Here is a 19,348-nt window from a genome sequence, read left to right as displayed (position 1 = left end):
ATACAAGTTCAGGTGTAATAATGATATTCATAACCTTTGGATGAGGGGGCGTAGCTCGTAACCGCAGACTAGCCACAATCAAACGGCTAGAAAAGTGCTTCATTTGTCACCCTCTTCAGCTCCTCTCTCAACGCTACTCACTTGCACATACAGCCTAGGCATCCTACTAACTATATTTGTTTGTAGGGTATCCCAAAAAGTTATGATGTGGTGGAAAAACGACAATGATTAGATGCACTAGATTCTGAATGGTTGTGTATTTACTCATTATTATTAGAACGATTTCAAGGTCATAATTGGACGTGACGTCAGATAAATACCACATAGTACTTGCCTATTTCTTCCTGCCTACATTATAAGTAAAGCTGTCTTTCTAAAAATGGTGGACTATTTTTATCAACACTGGATCTCACTTATACTGGCTAATCGGCTCTAGAACTTACTTTTTTGTTCTATTTAGGTGAGTATTTACATACCACAAACGCTATTTATTCTTATTCTACCGATTTTGAGCCCTACGAGCTAGCAAAAGCTATCCTATTGTTGAAACTGCTTTTTTGCCCCAGTTCAAGCCTCTATCAGAAAATTGTAGGTCTCCAAAGCAACCATTCCCCTTGCAGCCTTGCAGAAGGCCTGGGGCTGCCTCCTAGCTCATCAGCTGATGCTATGATTATCTATATTTTCCACAGCCTGTTCTGGACTTGACGTACTCCCGTTCCGAGTGTGGATTGTGCTAGTGAAGTTTAGAGTTGGATTCTGCCAGGTTTGTTGAAGTCGTTCTTCTCACCTTTCACCTCTTCCCAACGTAACTCTTTATACGTATACCGACATTGGCTATACTTTATGTTGTGTTGTGTTGCTAGCATATTGGGTACATGTACTTACCGAGAGATCTGCCATTTTTATAGCAGTGTAGCTGGCTTTTCGCCTCGTATGTTAAGTATTACCGAATCTAGTAACCAAGATTTCAACCCCTTCTACATGTATCCTTCGTACTGTACAATCATGTAAATAACCATTTTTAAACTCTCTAACAGGATGTGGCCGTGGACGCCAACAAGCTCTGCTCCCTCGTTCCAGCCGGCGGCCTATCCTCACATGCAGCACGTCCCCACAGCCCACCCCCCTTTCCCCACGTCGAGATTGGCCACCCCTCAAACTGTGTTCCCTTCGACTCAACAAAGCTACTATTCATCCCTGGCAAATCCCAATGTCGGATACTCAGGGGGGTTACAATTGGGTACCCCCCAGACTTTACCAATGGCCACCAATTGGGGAGTGGGACAAGTACGAAGCCATGCGGTTCCCGAAGAGAACATCACGTACATACAACAGCAACACGAGGCCGTTATGCGCTCCCCTGGAACTATAGCACAAAGTACACCTCGCCACCATATACAAGAGAGTCCGTTGCAGAATTCGTACGCTCCCCAAGAAGACTCGTACCAGACGGGTATCTTCACACATCCGTCGGGGCAGGCTCTCTATCAAGTGTCTCCAGGTTCCCAACAATCTGCTCATATAGGGTCCTTCCAAGCAAGCACACCCTCACAAATGCCTGTTTTCCATCAACAGCTTCACCCGCTTTCTTCGGCCAACGCCCACACTCCCGCGTTTCACTCACAGCCACAAGGACATCCTACCACTTTCCAGGCGGCCTCTCCCCACCATTTCCCACCACGATTGTCGAATATCGATAAGCCTCCCACAAGTTCTAGTCCATTTCAACCACTCCATAACATTATAACTGGGGGTCAGATAGAAGCACTTCCTCGGAGAGCATCGATTGACCAGTGCCCCCCAGAACTATCTGCGAGGAGGTTAGAACAGCGACCCCCTGAATTGAGAGCCTTGGAAACCCAGTCTGGCACCACACTGATGCACGAATCGAGAGATGGTCTGGGATATCCCGTATCTACTGGGCATGCTCAATCGAACCCTTTCTCCATGGATTTTTTGCTCCGTGATCGACCATCAAATCTGCCTGTTGATGGAGAGTTCACATCCGAGCCACAGCAACAACAAGGTGAGTGTGGCGTTAGTTACCGTATTACTAATATTTGCGCATGAAAAACCTTTGCGAATAGGCCAAATTAGCAAAAAAGTTGACCGTTGTGATCTAACTTTTGCGTTCTGGCAAGGATCATGAAGTGCCTCTATTGGTTTTTGCGAATTGATCAAAATTCGCAAAATTTGCTTATGTTTGATGCTCGCAAAACATTTAGTAATACGGTACATAGATTTCTATGGTAATGAGTTGCTGGCTTGTACATGTACACTGTACATGCAGTTTCACAATCTGCTGGTGAGTTAGTGGTATAAACGTCCTAGCTGAGGTTTTCTGTTGTGGCTCAACCTCTTGTAGTGGGAAAACCCCAGCTGAGATCCGACTGTAATGATACAACCTCTTGTAGTGGGAAAACCCCTAGCTGAAATCCGACTGTATGGTTACAACCTCTTGTAGTGGGAAAACCCCAGCTGAGATCCGACTGTAATGGTACAACCTCTTGTAGTGGGAAAACCCCTAGCTGAGATCCTACTGTAATGGTTACAACCTCTTGTAGTGGGAAACACTAAGGTCCGACTATAATGGTACAACCTCTTGTGTGGGAAAACCCCTAGCTGAGTTCTAACTGTAATGGTACAACCTCTTGTAAAGGATACAAGCCCGAGTTGACTACTCTTACGCTTATAGCATTCTACATAACTTGATACAGTATTACTGTAAGTGGTGACACTACAGGTTGTACTAAGAAAACTCCTACATGTAGTTGAGAGTACATAAAGGAATAACACCTCAGTACGTTTACTCCGTATCGTGCTCCTGGAACATTGGTCACAAACCCTTGCATATGCATATGCAAATGGTTTTCTTTCATGAAAACTCTGTCCAGCAGATGAGCTATGCATGTACGTGTATCCACACTCACCGTTCACCTCGAAGATTATAATTGATTATTCATGTTCCTGCAAGCCCTAGCTGAGGTCTGGGGTGCCAGTCTCATTCGAAACCACTTCTATTCAGGGAGGGATACCACCGTGTGTACACACATCACACATGTGTCCATTTTATACAGAGCTGATTAGTGATTGTATTAGATGATAAATTTTTGTGGTTTGAGTGATTACCACCTTCCTAATGCACATGTGCGTTTTTTAGGTAGTTCATGTATGTGAGTATTTACTTAAGTTGGCTTTTTAATTGTTCAAGTTTACCAAAGTATTGTTCCAATACCTATTTATGTTAACGATACTCTGAAACTGATCAATTTTCACTTTCACTGGCCTTTAAATTAAACTTCCTGCGATAACCATCTACCACATTTGTTGTTTTATGGGATAAATTATTATCATGTAGAGACATTGCTGTGGTTACAGTGTCCACCAAGAATAACTCTACATGATGCACTTCTCAATGTAATACGTACAATAGTTCTACTGTTCAGCAACAGCCCACACTTGATTGATATTTAAGCACCTCTTCTGTTTAAAATTAATGCAGATTTGATATAGATCTCCCCCCCCCCCCTCCAGGTTACCCAGGCTACCAGCCTCGTCAGTCCACCAGTGAGCCCCTCCTTCCATTTGACTCTCAGACAGAGGAAGATGAGAAACCGTTTAGTCCACCCGAACTTGTTCCCATAGAGATGACCCTCGACAAAGACGAAACCCTTCAACAGTCAAATGACCAATCACATGATACGAAAGACCAGTCACATGAGGCTCACGAAGAAGCTGAAGCATGCCGTTTGGCTAGTAAGGGTAGCAGTAGGAGCAGTACTGGAAATGATAATAATATATGTGAGGGAAAAAGTACTCCGTTTCAGCTAGCGGAATCAGTATTCAAAAGTGAAGATCACAGTCAAGTTTCATCCCTCCCAACGGAGCAACCAAAATACGAAGTAAACAAAGAAAGCAACCAAAGCAAGAATGACAAGTACATATCTCCATTGATACGACACCAGCGTAACCGTGGTTACGAGAGTAGCGATGACGATGATGTCTTCTTGCCTGATCCTGAGTTGCGTAAATCTATGCTTTCTACTAATACAAAAGAAGAGGCAGTAAAAGAAGAGCAAAAACCAAGGTTGGCGGAAGAAAGTGTCCCCATACCAGCAGTTCCTCCGCTGATAGCCAGCCCTGTTTCAAAGCCTCCTGCCGTGGTGATAAAAAGGGGGCGTGGCACTGCCAAAACTCTGGACTTGCAGAAACTCCAGATGCCTCTCTCTCAAGGGTAAGTACATCAATGTGATAGCTAATACCAAGAGTATATGATAGAGAGAGAGTATCGAACGTAGGCATATACTGTGTATCAGATGTATGCGGAGAGTAACGTGACTTTCTGTATCTGTCACAAGCTTGGAATTTGCACACTGACCAATCCAAGCGTGGGTGATGTAATCTGATGTACAGTATGCCTACGTTCGATACTCTCTTCTCTATCATAGTTATACTCTTGTTAATACCCTGCACAGCGACACACTTGAGCAGCTCTGTCGTAAAGTTGACAACATGTTGTCTATACCCTACGTATGTACATGTAGCTATCTTAATTACCTCTGCTGATAACTTTCTACCATTTGTGAGTCCACGCTCAAAATCTCTTTGTGAGCCCGCGTGTACTCAAAATATCCATTAACAATGCACACCTCAATTAATCCACACAGCTGGCGTCGTTTGATTCGTAAGCGCGTGGGCACGGACCAGATTCGAGTGGACATCTGCTACATAGCCCCAGAGGGTCGCAGGCTGCGAACATTCCCGGAGATCCAGGGTCACTTGAACACCCTCCCCTCCACGGAGCTCACAGTGAACCACTTCACATTCAGTAAGAAGGTCAACTTGGGAGAGGTGCTCGACGGAATCATCGTGAGTTCTTTGGTGCCGGCCTCTACTATTTTGGGTCCCTAACAAAAAGCTGTTAATAATTTCTTTTCACTAGCTAGCCCATTATCTGTAATTTGGGATTGTTCGATGAGTTGCTTAGTAATTAATGTAGTAATACGTGCATGTAGTACATGTGTGTAAATTTGTGGTCGTCTTTTGTTTCAAAAGCCAGTGTGTGAAACAGTAGCTGACCACAACTACATGTGTGTGTATACACAATGTACATGTACACGCAGGTTCTGCAAAACTGGGTGTTTTAATTTTTAGCTATGTGGTATCTTTTAAGTGCTCTTGAGAAATGCAGTTTCGTTTGTCTTACGTATCTTTGGTGCATTTGTAGCTACTGTTAGTTACTGTACATGTAACTTTGTAAATTTATTTATAATGTGGCCAATGTGATCATTTACCGAACCGTGTGACTATACAAGTACGTGTAGCTAGCAGTACATGTATGTACAGTGAGTCATGTAACTATAGTGCTCTATACTGCTTCCATAGGGAGAAGGCTCTACCCGTGGTAGACGTGGGCGTGGTCGAGGAAAGGCAGCAAAGGTTGAAAACCCTACCAACACTGATGGAACTTCTCCAACTACTACATCACCACCCTCTGGACGTGGGCGTGGTAGAGGGAGAGGTGGACGTGGCAGAGGCGGACGACAGAGAAAAACGGCCGAGTCAGCGGTCCGAGGAGAGCAGTCACAGCTGGCTATGTACAGTGCTAGGGCTCCGGTGTCCAGCAACCAACAAGTTTCTGAAGTTAGAGGTCCATTATTTGTTGCGAGTGCACACGGCCCATTAGATGGAAGTGTACATGCACCAACAGTCGATCCAAATGCCCAAGGGCAGATATTGGATGGAAGTGCAAAAGGCATTGGTGCCGTTTCTCAAGCCACTGCAGTAGCCCTGATACAAAAAGCCCTCAAAGAAACTGACCTTGAAAAAACGAGTGCAGACCCTATTTCCAGAGAAGAGAGGACTGGGGGTGCGATACTAGCACATGGCGGAGAAAATGGGGCCACACCTCCTCAACAGCAGACCAACGAACCAACTCCACTTGTCACACAACCTTCCATCATTTTGGGAGAGAATACTTCTCAAATCGACCCTAATACTCAACAAACTAGCCGCGAAGATGGTCTAGCCGTATTAAGTTCTTCAGCGATTTCAACTCAGGTATTCTCCAACCCTCAACCACAAACAAGTTACGAGTTCCACATGCACACTCCGAATTCCATCTCCACGAGTTTGCAAGGGGTGGGCCGCGGCTCTGGAAAGGGACGTGGACGAAAGAGGAAATCTTTAGCACGTTTATCTGTTAGCGACATGCCTCAAAAACGTCCCAGAGGACGGCCGAAGGGCAGTAGCGCAAAGCTACAACCGGTCGAGGGTGAAGTGAAGAAGAAGAGACGTGGTCGAAAACCAAAGACATTATTGCCTAACACCTCGCATTCGATGTTGCCACCTTTGGCCCCTAGGGACGATGTTACTGTGACGATGGCCGGTGTAGCTGCCCCACCTTCTTTGGCAGACGGGGGTGCTGGGATGAGTGTGATAATGTCAGTGAGAGAGGGGGAGGACTCAACAAACCAAACTGCTAAGGTGAGGGCTCACTGTACGTACACATAAACCTTTAGATAATTATGTATCCTGTTCTATAAAGCTTTACGTTCGGTTACATGTATTTCGGATTCCTTCCTTAGCCATATCCATTTTGTACACATATAGCTGTAGCCTCGATTCCAGCCGCGAAGAAAAAGGCGGCCTGGTATACCTTGTATGCGCATGCGCGTACACTAATCCGTGTATTTGTGGATACTGTCAGTAAAATAAACTGTATACTATTTGTATTCTGAAGTTACAGTCCGTTACAGAGAACTTGTTTAGAAGTATTGTACAAAGATGACTGAGTTCTTACGCCCTTTATTGTATCAAGCCAAGTCTCTACTTCTGCACTCATCCATCCCTTGTCCACCCACACTCACCTACTCGTAGGTCCAGGAGGAGAAGCGTAGGCAGCTGCTACTGAAAGCTCGTGCGGACAAGGCCAGAAAGAAAGAGGCTAGAAATTTTCAGCGATCTCTGGCAGTGAGTCAGAGGAGGGTAGCTCAGCGACAACGAAGAGACAGAGAGAAGCAATATTGGAAGGATGCTAAGAACAGAGAGAAGGACGTGATGAAAGAAACCATGGGAAAGCAGGAGAAGCTGAGCAAACAGAGAGAATTGGAGGTGGGTGACTATACACACCTAACACACACATACATACTTATGCATGTAGGTACATGTACATGTATGTGATTACATATAATTAAGTCTACTACGTGCACATGTATACGTAATGTAATGAAGTACTTATGTATGGTATTTTTGTTGTTGCTCTACACGTACATGTGTACATGATTAGTTTGTGCGTGTTGTGTGCTGCACTGACATGTACATGTACGTGTAGATGTACAGTGTATCTAGTGTGGTAGTAGTAGTAGCTTCTACATGTACCCGCCTGTATCTAAATTGCGTGTGTGGTCTAAATGTGCTTTGATATAGTCACCACTCTGCAGTCTTGATAGGCTATAGAATTTCAACGTGCATGTACATTGAAACCTGTTGTACATGTACCTCTAGTGGTTACCCTTAGGACAGACAGACAGCTAGTGGTTGTAATGAAGAGATGGTCTACTAACACAGGTTGAAACACATGTTAAGACTTTGGGGCTTTCGATGTATATTAAACAGCAGTTGACCTGCCACCTGCCCATAGGGTGACCAGAAGAGACAGGTTTCACTCACTCTACTAGGACTTTGGCAATCAATTTTACGTGGGCCCGAAACTAATCGCTGATTTTGGCACACCATAATTATTGTAGCACGACCAAACAGCTACTAAATGCATCTTGTACTGTATCTCCACACACTCTGTATGTACACCCTATACTAGACCACACCCACTCTCACACCCTCCTCCCTCCACACACACAGGATCGTGAGATGCAGCGACAGTCTGCTTACCGACAGAGGGAGGTGGACAACCAGCGTAAGGCGAGAGAGAGAACAGTGCGACTGCTGGACCACCTCAAACAACAGGAGATGGAGAGACACAGAAGGTCTGGTCATATGATGTGCAGATGGTGTTACACTGTGGGTCACATGACCTGTAGTTTATGTTTTTGTACCTAACATCTGCTAACCCTACATAGCACTGTTGTGGTTGCTTTTAGAACATACTGTAGGCAGCATTAGGCAGTGTGCATGTGCATGGCTACATATCACAGCTAAAGGCTGTTGTAAAGTTAGTTAGGGTCGATCCTCTATGAAGTGTATACATTGTATATGCACACATTAACACGTGATCACCACCTACCCCTACACACACTCACCCCCCTACACACACTCACCCCCCCCCACACACACACTCACCCCCCCCACACACCATGCAATATTTATAATGAAAATAGGAGAGGTGGTTGGTTACCCAATTCTCTGGTCAGATAAGGCAGTTTCTCACAATATATTTTTTTTGTTTCAACCCCTCCAACACACACACACACGCACAGAGCGTTTCAACAGCAGCTCGAGATGGAGAAGATGGCTCAGTTAAAGCGACCGGTGGAGGACCTGGAGGTGCGTCAGACATCTTCCCTCCCCTCTCTCCCGTCCCTCGGCTGGGTGCAGCTGCCCTCCAAAGCATTTGCCGATCTCCTCATGGTGCTTGAATTTGGACAGTCGTTCACTGGTGAGTGTTAGGGTGGAGCTAATAATGATCCTGTCGCCATGGTGCTGACTGTGACTGTAGCCAACAACAGACTCGTTCTTTGCGTGGGCTAAATGAACCTATTACTGTAACAGCTAGTGGTCCTCTGAATATGTACATGTCAAGTAGCCAGAAATATAAATAGCCAATCAGAGTTTCTTTGCACACGTGGGTGACAATTTGGGTTCCAAATATTAAGCGGGTGATCGACAATGTGCAAGTACATGTAGAAAGCGTGTGGCAGAACATTTCAAGCCAGTGGAAATTAACTAGCTAACCTGCACTGAAATAAACCTTGCCAGATACCTAATCCAAGAAAACTGCGTTTTACATACCTGTATGTGTATGGCTGTATCCGACAACAGTTCTTCATGCATGTGGGTGTTCGTATCGTCAAGATTGTTTTGAATTGCATTTATACCGAGCAACCTTCAGTGTATATCCTTGTACTGGACTTAGTTGAACCTATTACGTGTACATTTAAGTCAAAGATATGCATACGCACTGTACATGTACATACTAGCCAATAGTTCATTAATTGTCGATAGTAATTAACAAAACAATGCTATGCTGAGGTTAGGATTTCTGCCTTTTATGTACTTACACAATTTACATGTATTATGCTTGATTACCTCAAGCATTGTAATGAACAAATATAGTCAGCCAAGTTCAATTTGTGGTGAACCTTTGTCATTTATACGATATTGTAGAATACTGATACCATGGGTCTGATGACTGTATCATTTCAATATTGTACATTCACATGTAAGCAATGTAGCTAGAGCATTGATAAAGGTTCTTAATTAAATACTCAGTTGTGTTAGTATCATCATTGTCTTGTGTTTTTCAGCAAGTGTGACCCGGCCCTCCCACATGTGCACTATAACCTGGTTTGTTTTATTACCTTGCCCCCCCCCCCTCCCACACACACCGACAGAGCTCCTGGAGTTAGAGAGTGCCCCCTCACTCTCTCACGTCTACCTGGCCCTCTACAACCACGATCAGGGGAGGGTGCTCCTCGAATTGACGGTACAGCTCCTCAAAGCTGCACTCTACGACCCAGGTACACTATCATCGTTTCTTTGCTTCTTAATAATTATAATTATGAATAGGTCCACTAACTAATAAAAGATTCAATGTAAATGTACACTTACATGCCACCCACCCTCAGGCACCCGAGCCGTGACGCTGAGTGGTCACCAGCTGGACAATGTGGAGGTGACTCCGCTGACAGTCTCAGAGTTGCTCCGCCTCTTCCTCTCCCACCAATCCAGCTTAGGACCGGTGAGCACCTCTACAATGTATATGCTACTGTAACAATAAACTTACCTTTTCCAGGTATGTGTTTTGTTAGTTACATTTGTGAGGTTACACTAACTTAAACATGTGGGAGCATACGTACAATATCGAGACAGAAAACACGTCTTCAGTAGCTCTATGTGTATTCAGGCAGCTCTATTGCTAACCCTAACCCACACTACATGTACATCATCCATACACATTGCAGATCACAGCGATACTGGAGTCGTCTCCCCTCCAGTTCCTACGTCCCTCGGAGAAGGTCCAGATCCTCTCTCATCTGGTTGGTCAGCTGCTTGACTCTGCCTCTTTGACGAGGGAGGTGGACACACGGATGGAACAGCTGGCTTCACTGCGCAGGGACAAGTGGAAGATCAGCCTCAAGATGAAGAGGTAAGAGGTTTCATCCATATTCTGTTTCTGCAATAATTACTGATTTGTATGTACATACATGACATTGTACATTACATGTATCGTCAATTCTGTTCACTTATCCCTCATATAGGTTTCGCTCTCGTCTGAGCAGTGTGTACGGGGTTGGGGACAAGCACCGCCCCATTCCTTATAGTGGGCGTGGTCGACCTCCGAAGCGTGCCTTGATGGGTGTGCCTGGTGAGGCTGGTGAGTCTAGTGACGAGGGAGAGGAGGCAGAGGATGAGGGAGGGGCCATGGCTTCCGAAGGAGAGTACTCAGAAGAACTAACTGATGAAGAGGTATGTCATGGTGATGCATTCATTGTCTAGTATAGCTACATGTAATAAGTATATGTAAGTATTGTAATTTTGCATTCGCATTACCAAATGTGTACCCAGAGCATGGCATTAAATTTACACGTATAATTATGTACATATACCGAGGTGGTATGTCTGTCATCCATTTTGTTATAATTATTACTGACGCTCAATCCACCTCCCCCTACACACACACACAGACCCCTGAGTCCAAAGAGGAGCTACAAGCACGGCTAAAATCACTCAGTAAAAAATTCGTGCTGGTTCGCCAACGTATCCACTCACAATCACGTCGAATGCGTCAATTTCCCCTGGGGCAAGATCGTTACGCTCGCCAATATTGGGCCCTCCCCAGTTTGGGTGGAGTCATTGTGGAGGGGGTGGAGACAAGCCTCGACCAGAACCTACAGGTTCTCGATACGGTGGTGTCACAGCGAGTCAACCAATCAAATAAGAGCATTATCGCCAATAAAGATGAGCCATTGGAAGTTAATATTGTCAATATCGATAACGAAGTCCCTAAAACTGATGCGACGAATGATGTGAATCAACAAGAAGCAATGGAAATTGAAACGAATCAAAAGGTTAAAGTTCAAGTAACAGCTAAAGTCAAAGTGAATCCCAATCCCGAAGAGATCAATGTCATAGCAAATCGTGAACCAGAACTCGTAACTCAACAACCACATCAAGAAGCTCAGCCGACACATCACAATGACGTCAAACTACCAATGGCACAACACAATGGGGAGACTGTCAGTCAAAAGGTCAGAGTACATACATGTACAGAATACGATGCTATGGAGATGCAGCCTCAAAAAGAGTCACGTGACGAACAAAAAGAGAATGGTAAAAACTGTAATTTCATTCCGATGGACCATACACACAAACAATCAACAGGAAATGCCATGGAGACGAATAACACACACCGTACGGAATCACTACTTTCTGGATCAGTGCCACTGTCAAGAAGATCTGAGTCACCGCAGCAACCAGCACCCGCCCTCAAACTATCAGTTGAGCAAGCAGAACACCGCTTAGAAAATGTGGATCCTTCTCCTCATGTGATCACTGAAAAATCAAAGGAACATCCACCAACCCCTGAACAGTTCCCAAAACAAACCCCCCAGAATATTGATGATGTGATTCCTCATGAAGTTGAAGAGACGGCCCCCCTAGGAGCTGAACATGTAGCATCAACCTCTTTGCAATCTTCATCACAAGCCCCCCAAAATGTCGAAATTTCCTCCCAGTGTATTGAAGCTGTGCCCAAAAGGGGTGAAGAATCGGTACACCCCCATCAGTGTGTTGATGAAGTCACCCCCCAAAGGTGTGAAGAATTGGCACCTAGGGAACCTCTGGCCCCCCAGTGTATTGAAGCCACCCCCCAAAGGTGTGAAGAATTGGAACCTAGGGAATCTCTGGCCCCCCAGTGTATTGAAGCCACCCCCCAAAGGTGTGAAGAAGCGGTACCTAGTGATCATCTTGCGTGCTCTGAGCTGCTGACTGGTGAGGAGAGTAAAGATGGAATGGATGAACCTGTCCCACAGGTGAAGAGTGCATGTATACATGCATGCTGTACATGACTACATGTATGCTGTACATGACTACATGTACATGTATGTACGGTGTGTGCTGTTACAGTACTGTGCTTGTAAGGGCGTGTAGTTACATTTTGGAAGCCTTAATTTTTACACAAAACATATAAAAATGGCTATAATTATACCCAAATGTCGCATATTTAGAGGGTTAATTGCCTTAAATCGAATAAGTATACGGTACGGTTTTTTTATTAGCCGCACTTACTTGGCTCTTTTTGCACAAAACAACTGATTAACATTTCTTAACCTGAATTCTGATGGAGTCTGTACATGTATGACGTATGATTGTGTGTGCTACACAACTGTGCATATTATACATTATAGTGATGTACATGTACAGACATATTTGACACTTTTAGCTCACTCCGTGTTTTATATTGAAGTCCTTGCATTGCGTAACTCTCCCCCCTCCCCCCTGTAGCAGGCCCCACAGCGATGGTTCAGCTTCGCTCCTCGCCAACCCTGTGAAGTCAGCCAGCTGGCCTATCTTGCTAACCAAGCCTCCATTGCCCAGCAACAGTTCATGATAGCCGGCCCCTCGCCTCAGTATGCCTACATGACACCCGACGGCCAGATCATAGCGGCGCCTGGTGCTGGAATGGTGCAACAAGTTGGTATTAGCTACGGCATCGTAGGAAACACACTTGTGCAGATGCCCACCCCACAGCCTCAGTATATAGCCGTTGACTCGACGACAGGTGCTGTTATTGGTCAACAAGGGGGTGGTGCAGGTGTACAGTATGTGGTCACAGGGGGAGATGGAGGACGGTATGTGGCCATGGAGGGTTCGGCTGGTTACATAACAGCTGCAGGGGGTGGTGGGCAAGTGCTTGCTCAGCCCGAGGGAGGAAATCAAATGATCGTGGTACAAGATCAAAACGGTCAACAAACCTTAGTTTCACTCTCCGGTCAGAATGCTGTTACAGAAGTGGCTGGTAGACCATCTCCTAGTGTTGAAATGAATATCACTGGTGAAGCACCTGGACACACTTCATTGGAGATGGATGTGGTTGAGGTCAAAAGAGAAGTGGTCATCAAAAAAGAAGAGACACAAATTGATATGCCGAGTAGTTCACGGGTGAGTGACATGCGGGTGGAGAATGGGGAGGAGCTTCAGGGTGAGGGCGTGCGGACTGTAACCAGTGAGGAGCTGGCCCCCGAAGAGGACAGAGAAGAAACGGCAGAGCAGGTTTGTGTGTGTATAGAACATGTGATGTGCCTGTATGTAATTAAATGTCAAGTGTTAAATGTAAGAACAATACTTGTGGGAACCTCCGAACCAGGGACACTATTAAAATTTAATACCTCACTATAAGGGACAAGGGCATTGGGCCAACCTCTACAATGAACAAACGTGATAAATCTAAAATTCTACTTGTACACACATCATTTTATTCGCACCATTTCACTGTACATGTACTGTACAAAGACCTTCGCGCACACACACACACACATACATACACGTACACACATAAATACAGTCGCAGTATGTGACAGCTGTAGTGCCGGGTGGACCAGACGGAGCCCCTCAGTATGTGTCCCTGCCAGCTGACCCTCGAGTGCTCAACGGACAATGCTCCTATGCTGTACTTCAGCAACCTGATGGTTCGCAGCAGATTGTGCTTATCGATAACAACACTATTAATAGTGGTGAGTACTTCGGACATTCTAGCCTGTTCCAATGAACTTATCTTTGACCATAAGTGTATGGGGGGGAGGGGGGGTACGGTACTCTAGACTCATGCGTGATGATTATGTTCAGGGGATTAGGTTGTACATGTACATTGTATCTGTAATGAAGTACAAATATTTTGGTACATTATACATGTACATAATATAGCATCCGCTAGTTGTAGAAAGTCAGTTGGATTACACATTGGTATAATTGTGTCCACTCGGTTAGCTATCTCTCTCCCATCAGCAGGATCGAGCCAGAGTGGTGGTGACGGCTCCTCAGTGATTACCTTGGAGATACCGCCCCCTTCTATGATGGAAAACGAAGCCGAGGGGGAGGAGTTTGTGACACCCATCACACTGATGTATGCTCAACAGCCTCTACCGTTCATGGGAGGCACCAGTAGAGTGGAGGAAAGTAAGGAGGAGGAGAAGGACCTACGGGATTTACTAGAGGAGCAAGATATCGGTAAGTGAGTAATTTATGTTTCAAAGTGAAAGCTTCCTATAATTATGCCTCGGTGCGCATGCACAAGCGAGGTATACGGTAGTGTGTTTGTGTGTCTGTGTGTGTGTGTAGACTGCTACAGCTGCTCAAGGATGAATCAAGTGCGAGTAAGAGTTTCTATAGGCTTCTAGTCATGTTTTCTTGGATTTTAATTCGTGGATTTGCAAAATAATGCTTCGTTCTCGAGTTATGCCTAGTTTTGCTTACTTGGAATGCCACTGCACTTTTCAGAAGAGCACGTAGCCAAACTTGTTTACCGAGTGTTACTACTCTACTTAGTAGGTAGCTCTGCACTAGAACACTAGCTATTGGTAGCTGCAAGAGTAAAAAGAGAGCTGCAAGGCTCTGCTGATGGCAGCCATTAATTTTAGACTTGAACTTTTGGCATCGATCGTTTTTAACAACAATCATGGTCGATCATTACCCACTTTATGAGTTTGCATGCAGTAAAATATTGCAAAAATAAGCTATTAGTAGCTTTATGTTATGTAGCAACCCTACATAACATAAAGCTTTGGCATCTCCACCGAGGCATCAGCACCTGTGGTGCTTTCATTTATAGTGTACACTGACTCGTATCTATATGTATGTCTAGCACGCACACTTTGGCTTCCTACTCCCTCCCCATTTATGACTCCCACCCCCCCCCCACACACACACAGAGCTCACTCACGGTTGGTGGGGCATCACACGACCAGACACGGTGGACCGACTACTTCGCACCCTCTGCACTCGCGGGGTGCGCGAAAAGTTCCTCTCAAAACATCTCCAAAAGAACAAGGACAACATTAACGCCATTCTAAACCCTAAGCTCTTGTCGTCGTTTGAAACCTCCGTCCGCGACCATTTCAGGATCAAGAGTATCACAGAATCAGCTGGTGAGAGTTCGTCACTGCTTTGTGAAGAAACACAGCAAGAATCCAGCACTGAAGAGGTTAAGATGGAAACAGATGAGATTACTGATTCCGTAGGGGTTATGATGGAAACTGATGAAAGCACAGATTCTGTTGGGGTTAAATCAAAAATCGAAGCAAGTAGATCAACCAACGGCACAAATTCTGTTGTAGTTGAATCAAAAATCGGAGCAAATAGATCAACCAACAAGAATGGAGAAATGCTGTCACATGACACAAACGACCCCCAATTTCCTGCTTACTGCCTGGAGGTATTGTTGTCTGTAGTAGAGTATCTGGAGGGCATGCAGAGCCGACTCATCACTGCACAGCTGCATAATGAGGTACATGTCAGGTGTATACATGTACTGTACATGTATAAGTGTTCCTTATTTCGAGGGTGGTTTATGGACTGTGTTACTGTAGTACATGTACATGTGTGTTTCACTGCAATGAAATATCGTATAGCAATAGATTGTCCAATATTTACTTCATACGTGCCTCTAATTGCATATGTTCTGCTCACTGTGTATAGGGAGTTGAGCTATGGGATAGTCTGAGGTCAAAGGTCAGTGCTCTAGGCCACACTCCTCAGTCAATAATGCTGGTATCGGAGAGTGTGCTGGAGTTAGAAAGAAGCATCGACAGAGCGCATCTCAAGCCTCCACTAAGAGACAAGTATGTACACCGCTACAGCATGCATGCATTCAGCCATAATTTTATAGTGCATACTTGTGCATGCATGTACTCACACTGTACTGATCGTTCGTTATAGAAAATTATATATGGAGGAACAAGAACGTGTGAAAGATTTGAAATCTCGACTGAAAAAGGACCGTCCCTCTTTAGCCGTCAGACGAGACTCCACCCAACTGGAGCTCCCTTCGGACAAGCTCCTGTCTTGGCGAAAGGCAGTGGGTGTGGTCTCGTCTGCTAGCCAGTTGGCCGTGTGTATGAGTGAGCTGGAGGTGTGCATTGCTTGGGAGAAGTCGAACACCATCGTGGTGAGTAGTATACATCAGGTACATGTACACTGTATACATGACATGTAAGCTGGGAAATCATTTATCATTGTCAGTATTATGTATTTATACTTAGCTCCAAACCCTCAAAACGTACATGTATGATTCACAGTGTGTGTGTGTGTGTGTGTGTGTTCAGTTCTGCCAGGTGTGTCACGGTGGGGAGAATGAGTCGTTGCTGCTACTCTGTGACCGCTGTGACAAGGGGACACACACCTACTGCTGCAAGGTACATGTACTCACTCTATATACACGTAGTGGAGTATTCTGGCACTGGGTATATGTACATGTAGACTACTGTCAGTGGTGTCCAATACCTGTTTTCATTGTGTGATCATGTCTGACACTCTCTTGGTCTAAATTAATAGGAGATATGTTGTACGTACATGTATATGTCAAGCTGATATCTCGCTGTCATAACGAAGCCTACATGTACATGTATGTAATACTGTGTGCCATACAATTCAGTGTTGATGGTAGACATATCACACCCACACGCACACAGCCGAAACTCTCTATTGTGCCTGAGGGTGACTGGTACTGTTACAACTGTATCACCTCAAACAGCAAGTACCGACCTTGTTACACATGTGACAGCAAGAGGGGGGTGCTCTTGTCATGTGCTGTTTGCCCTAAGAACTATCACAAGCGCTGTCTCAATCCTCCCCTCAACAAGTGAGTGTGTGAGAAGTGTACTTTTATATGCCATGATAATTGTCTGTCTGTCTAGTATCTTTTCATACATGTTGCTTGTTCTGTATAGAGAACCAATCAGTGTTATGTTTTCATTCCAGGCACCCTCCATATCCGTGGAAATGCTCCAACTGTAAAAATAAGGTTCGTAAATATTAAACCCGACAAGGTTACCAGAGCAGCTGTTTTAGTGTGTTATTTGGGGGGGGGGGGCTATTGGAGGCTCCGGCGTTTACAGTACATGTGACTCATGTGTGTATGCCCATCCCCTCACAGCCTATCCCACAGTCACGACAAAAAGACGGTAATTACTTGACTCGTAAACGCGACAAGGTTACCAAGAGCAATAACGAAATATGCCACACCCTCCTGAAGGATCTAGAGTCACATGACAGCTCGTGGCCATTCTTGGAAGCAGTGGAGAGGAGGAAGTTCCCCGCCTACTACAAGGTCGTCAAGCAGCCAATGGACTTGCAGACTATGAAGAACAAGCTCGAGCAGAGAAAGTGAGTAGCTAAAAATATACGTGTATATGTATGTTCATGGTGGAATCTCCGAATAAGGTTCCAAGTGCTGTTAAAAATCAACAATCATAATTATGAGTACTGTATTACGTACAAAATTAATGATAAATGTCATGACGTTTATTGCCTCCAAAGTATCCATTGTTCCCATGCATTGTTTAGTGGCTGCATGGATCGTCTCTATATAAATGTCATGACTTTCTATTGCCTCCAAAGTGTCCATTGTTTGTTGGCTGGAACTCTTTATAGTATGTCTCCTTTCTGATTTCATGTCCTTACTTTTTGTTGTCTTTGTTAGTGTTACATGTACCTGGCTAACTGTACAGTCTATAACAAGGGTGTCAGGGTATATGCAGCATCCAATGTCCGGTGGACTGAATGTGTTTCGTAACTCTCATAATGTTTGTCTGTACAGGTACGAAGAAGACAAGGAGCTGTTTGCAGCTGACGCTCGACTGATTTTCTCAAACTGTGCCTACTACAACGAGGACGACTCGGAGGTGGGTGGGGTTAGGGTGATGGTGTTACTACTGTGTTTGCCATTTTAAACTCTGGCAGGATATGTTATTATGTATATTCTGCGTGTAATACATTGTTCATGTACATGTGTGTAGTGTGAGTCCCGTAAAATGTTTGGGACCCCATCAGGTCCTAAAACATTTGTTGAGGATTTTTCAAGCAAGAATTTTTTAACTAAAAAGCAGTACTACGCAGTTGACCTATAACTTTTTGAATTGTCTATAGTCTCACAAATGTTGGTGATTGTATTAATTATGAGTCAGTACGATTACCTCACTGTATTTCTCAGCTACATTAGCAAATGTATTTAACAACGTTTTTTGCCCAAACCTCTTTAAAAAATTAAGTATCTGTCGAGTGTAAAAATGTTATTTTGAAAACAGTTGGTTCTGAATAGATCAGCAGTTCAATTTGTAAAAGTATAAACGACCTGATTTATAAGCATTTGTTATACAGTAGTACATGTATTTCAAGTCCACGAATTAGAATTACCTGCTATATTATGCAAAGATTTAAAGCCGTGGCTTCCGGTAAGCAGTCATTCCGCGAACATTGTGCAACGAAATGGCTTTTAGAGGCAAATCCATGAAATTTTCGAAGGGCTTAATTTTCGCTGATTTCATGGATTAGCAATCCTACATGAAAATTAAGTCCACGTGCAAAGATAAAGGCCTTGCTTCTGGTAAGCAGTCATTCCACGAACATTGTGCAACGAAATGCTTTTAGAGGCCATTTCCACGAAATATAAGTGCCTCAAAAATTTCGCGCTATACAGTACCTTAAGTTATTGCGTATCTACCAGAGGAGGTACGACACGAGTACCTCGATTTAGCAATTAGCCTCTGCAATAACGTTGAGTGTGGACAGATAAACTCTCTTCTGTATATATAGTATCCTCATTTTCTGTGCACGTGTGCATATGGATTCATGAGTTGTTGTTCCCTCTGGCTACAGATTGGACTAGCAGGGCACAATATGAGCGAGTTCTTTGAGGAGCAGTGGTCCAAGCTCTCTCACACATGATTTTATTTCGATCGTTTTTATAGTCTAGTTTTTCATCATTTTTGGACTGCCTTAACTTTTAGGTCCGTTGTGCAATTTTGTCTGTATCATAATCAACCATCAATATTAATATTCATAAATCAGTAAATTATCACTGTCATGTATACTATTGATCACTCTACTGATCTACATATATAATGTATACATAATTCTATTATAAAAATTATTATAAATCAAGGACAACGTGTTCGTA

The 19,348-nt window shown here is 44.3% G+C and overlaps 1 protein-coding gene across 3 annotated transcripts; it reads left to right on the top strand.

Annotated features, from left to right (window-relative positions):
* The first annotated feature begins 300 nt into the window (after positions 1-300).
* LOC135343900 (uncharacterized) lies at positions 301-19,332 on the top strand. 3 transcript variants are annotated; one of them, XM_064540928.1, is made up of 26 exons: positions 301-460; positions 690-763; positions 1,038-2,026; positions 3,535-4,234; positions 4,668-4,869; positions 5,386-6,486; positions 6,880-7,113; positions 7,861-7,985; positions 8,436-8,614; positions 9,570-9,695; positions 9,804-9,916; positions 10,140-10,324; positions 10,437-10,644; positions 10,863-12,209; positions 12,685-13,449; positions 13,742-13,910; positions 14,182-14,403; positions 15,105-15,679; positions 15,871-16,013; positions 16,111-16,339; positions 16,497-16,586; positions 16,863-17,032; positions 17,152-17,194; positions 17,327-17,556; positions 17,990-18,074; positions 19,048-19,332. In XM_064540928.1, the coding sequence occupies exons 3-26, from the start codon at positions 1,039-1,041 to the stop codon at positions 19,114-19,116; spliced, it is 8,298 nt and encodes a 2,765-aa protein (XP_064396998.1). In that variant the 5' UTR covers positions 301-460; positions 690-763; position 1,038; the 3' UTR covers positions 19,117-19,332. The 3 variants fall into 3 exon arrangements, with proteins under 3 accessions (XP_064396998.1, XP_064396996.1, XP_064396995.1); XM_064540926.1 differs by having other exon boundaries at positions 12,682-13,449; positions 14,185-14,403; XM_064540925.1 differs by having other exon boundaries at positions 12,682-13,449.
* The last annotated feature ends 16 nt before the right edge of the window (positions 19,333-19,348 follow it).

Source organism: Halichondria panicea, chromosome 11 (assembly GCF_963675165.1).
Source record: "Halichondria panicea chromosome 11, odHalPani1.1, whole genome shotgun sequence".
In the NCBI taxonomy this organism is placed as follows: Eukaryota; Metazoa; Porifera; class Demospongiae; order Suberitida; family Halichondriidae; genus Halichondria; species Halichondria panicea.
The sequence above is the reverse complement of the archived record's forward strand: the minus strand, read 5'-3'. Positions and strand labels throughout refer to the sequence as shown.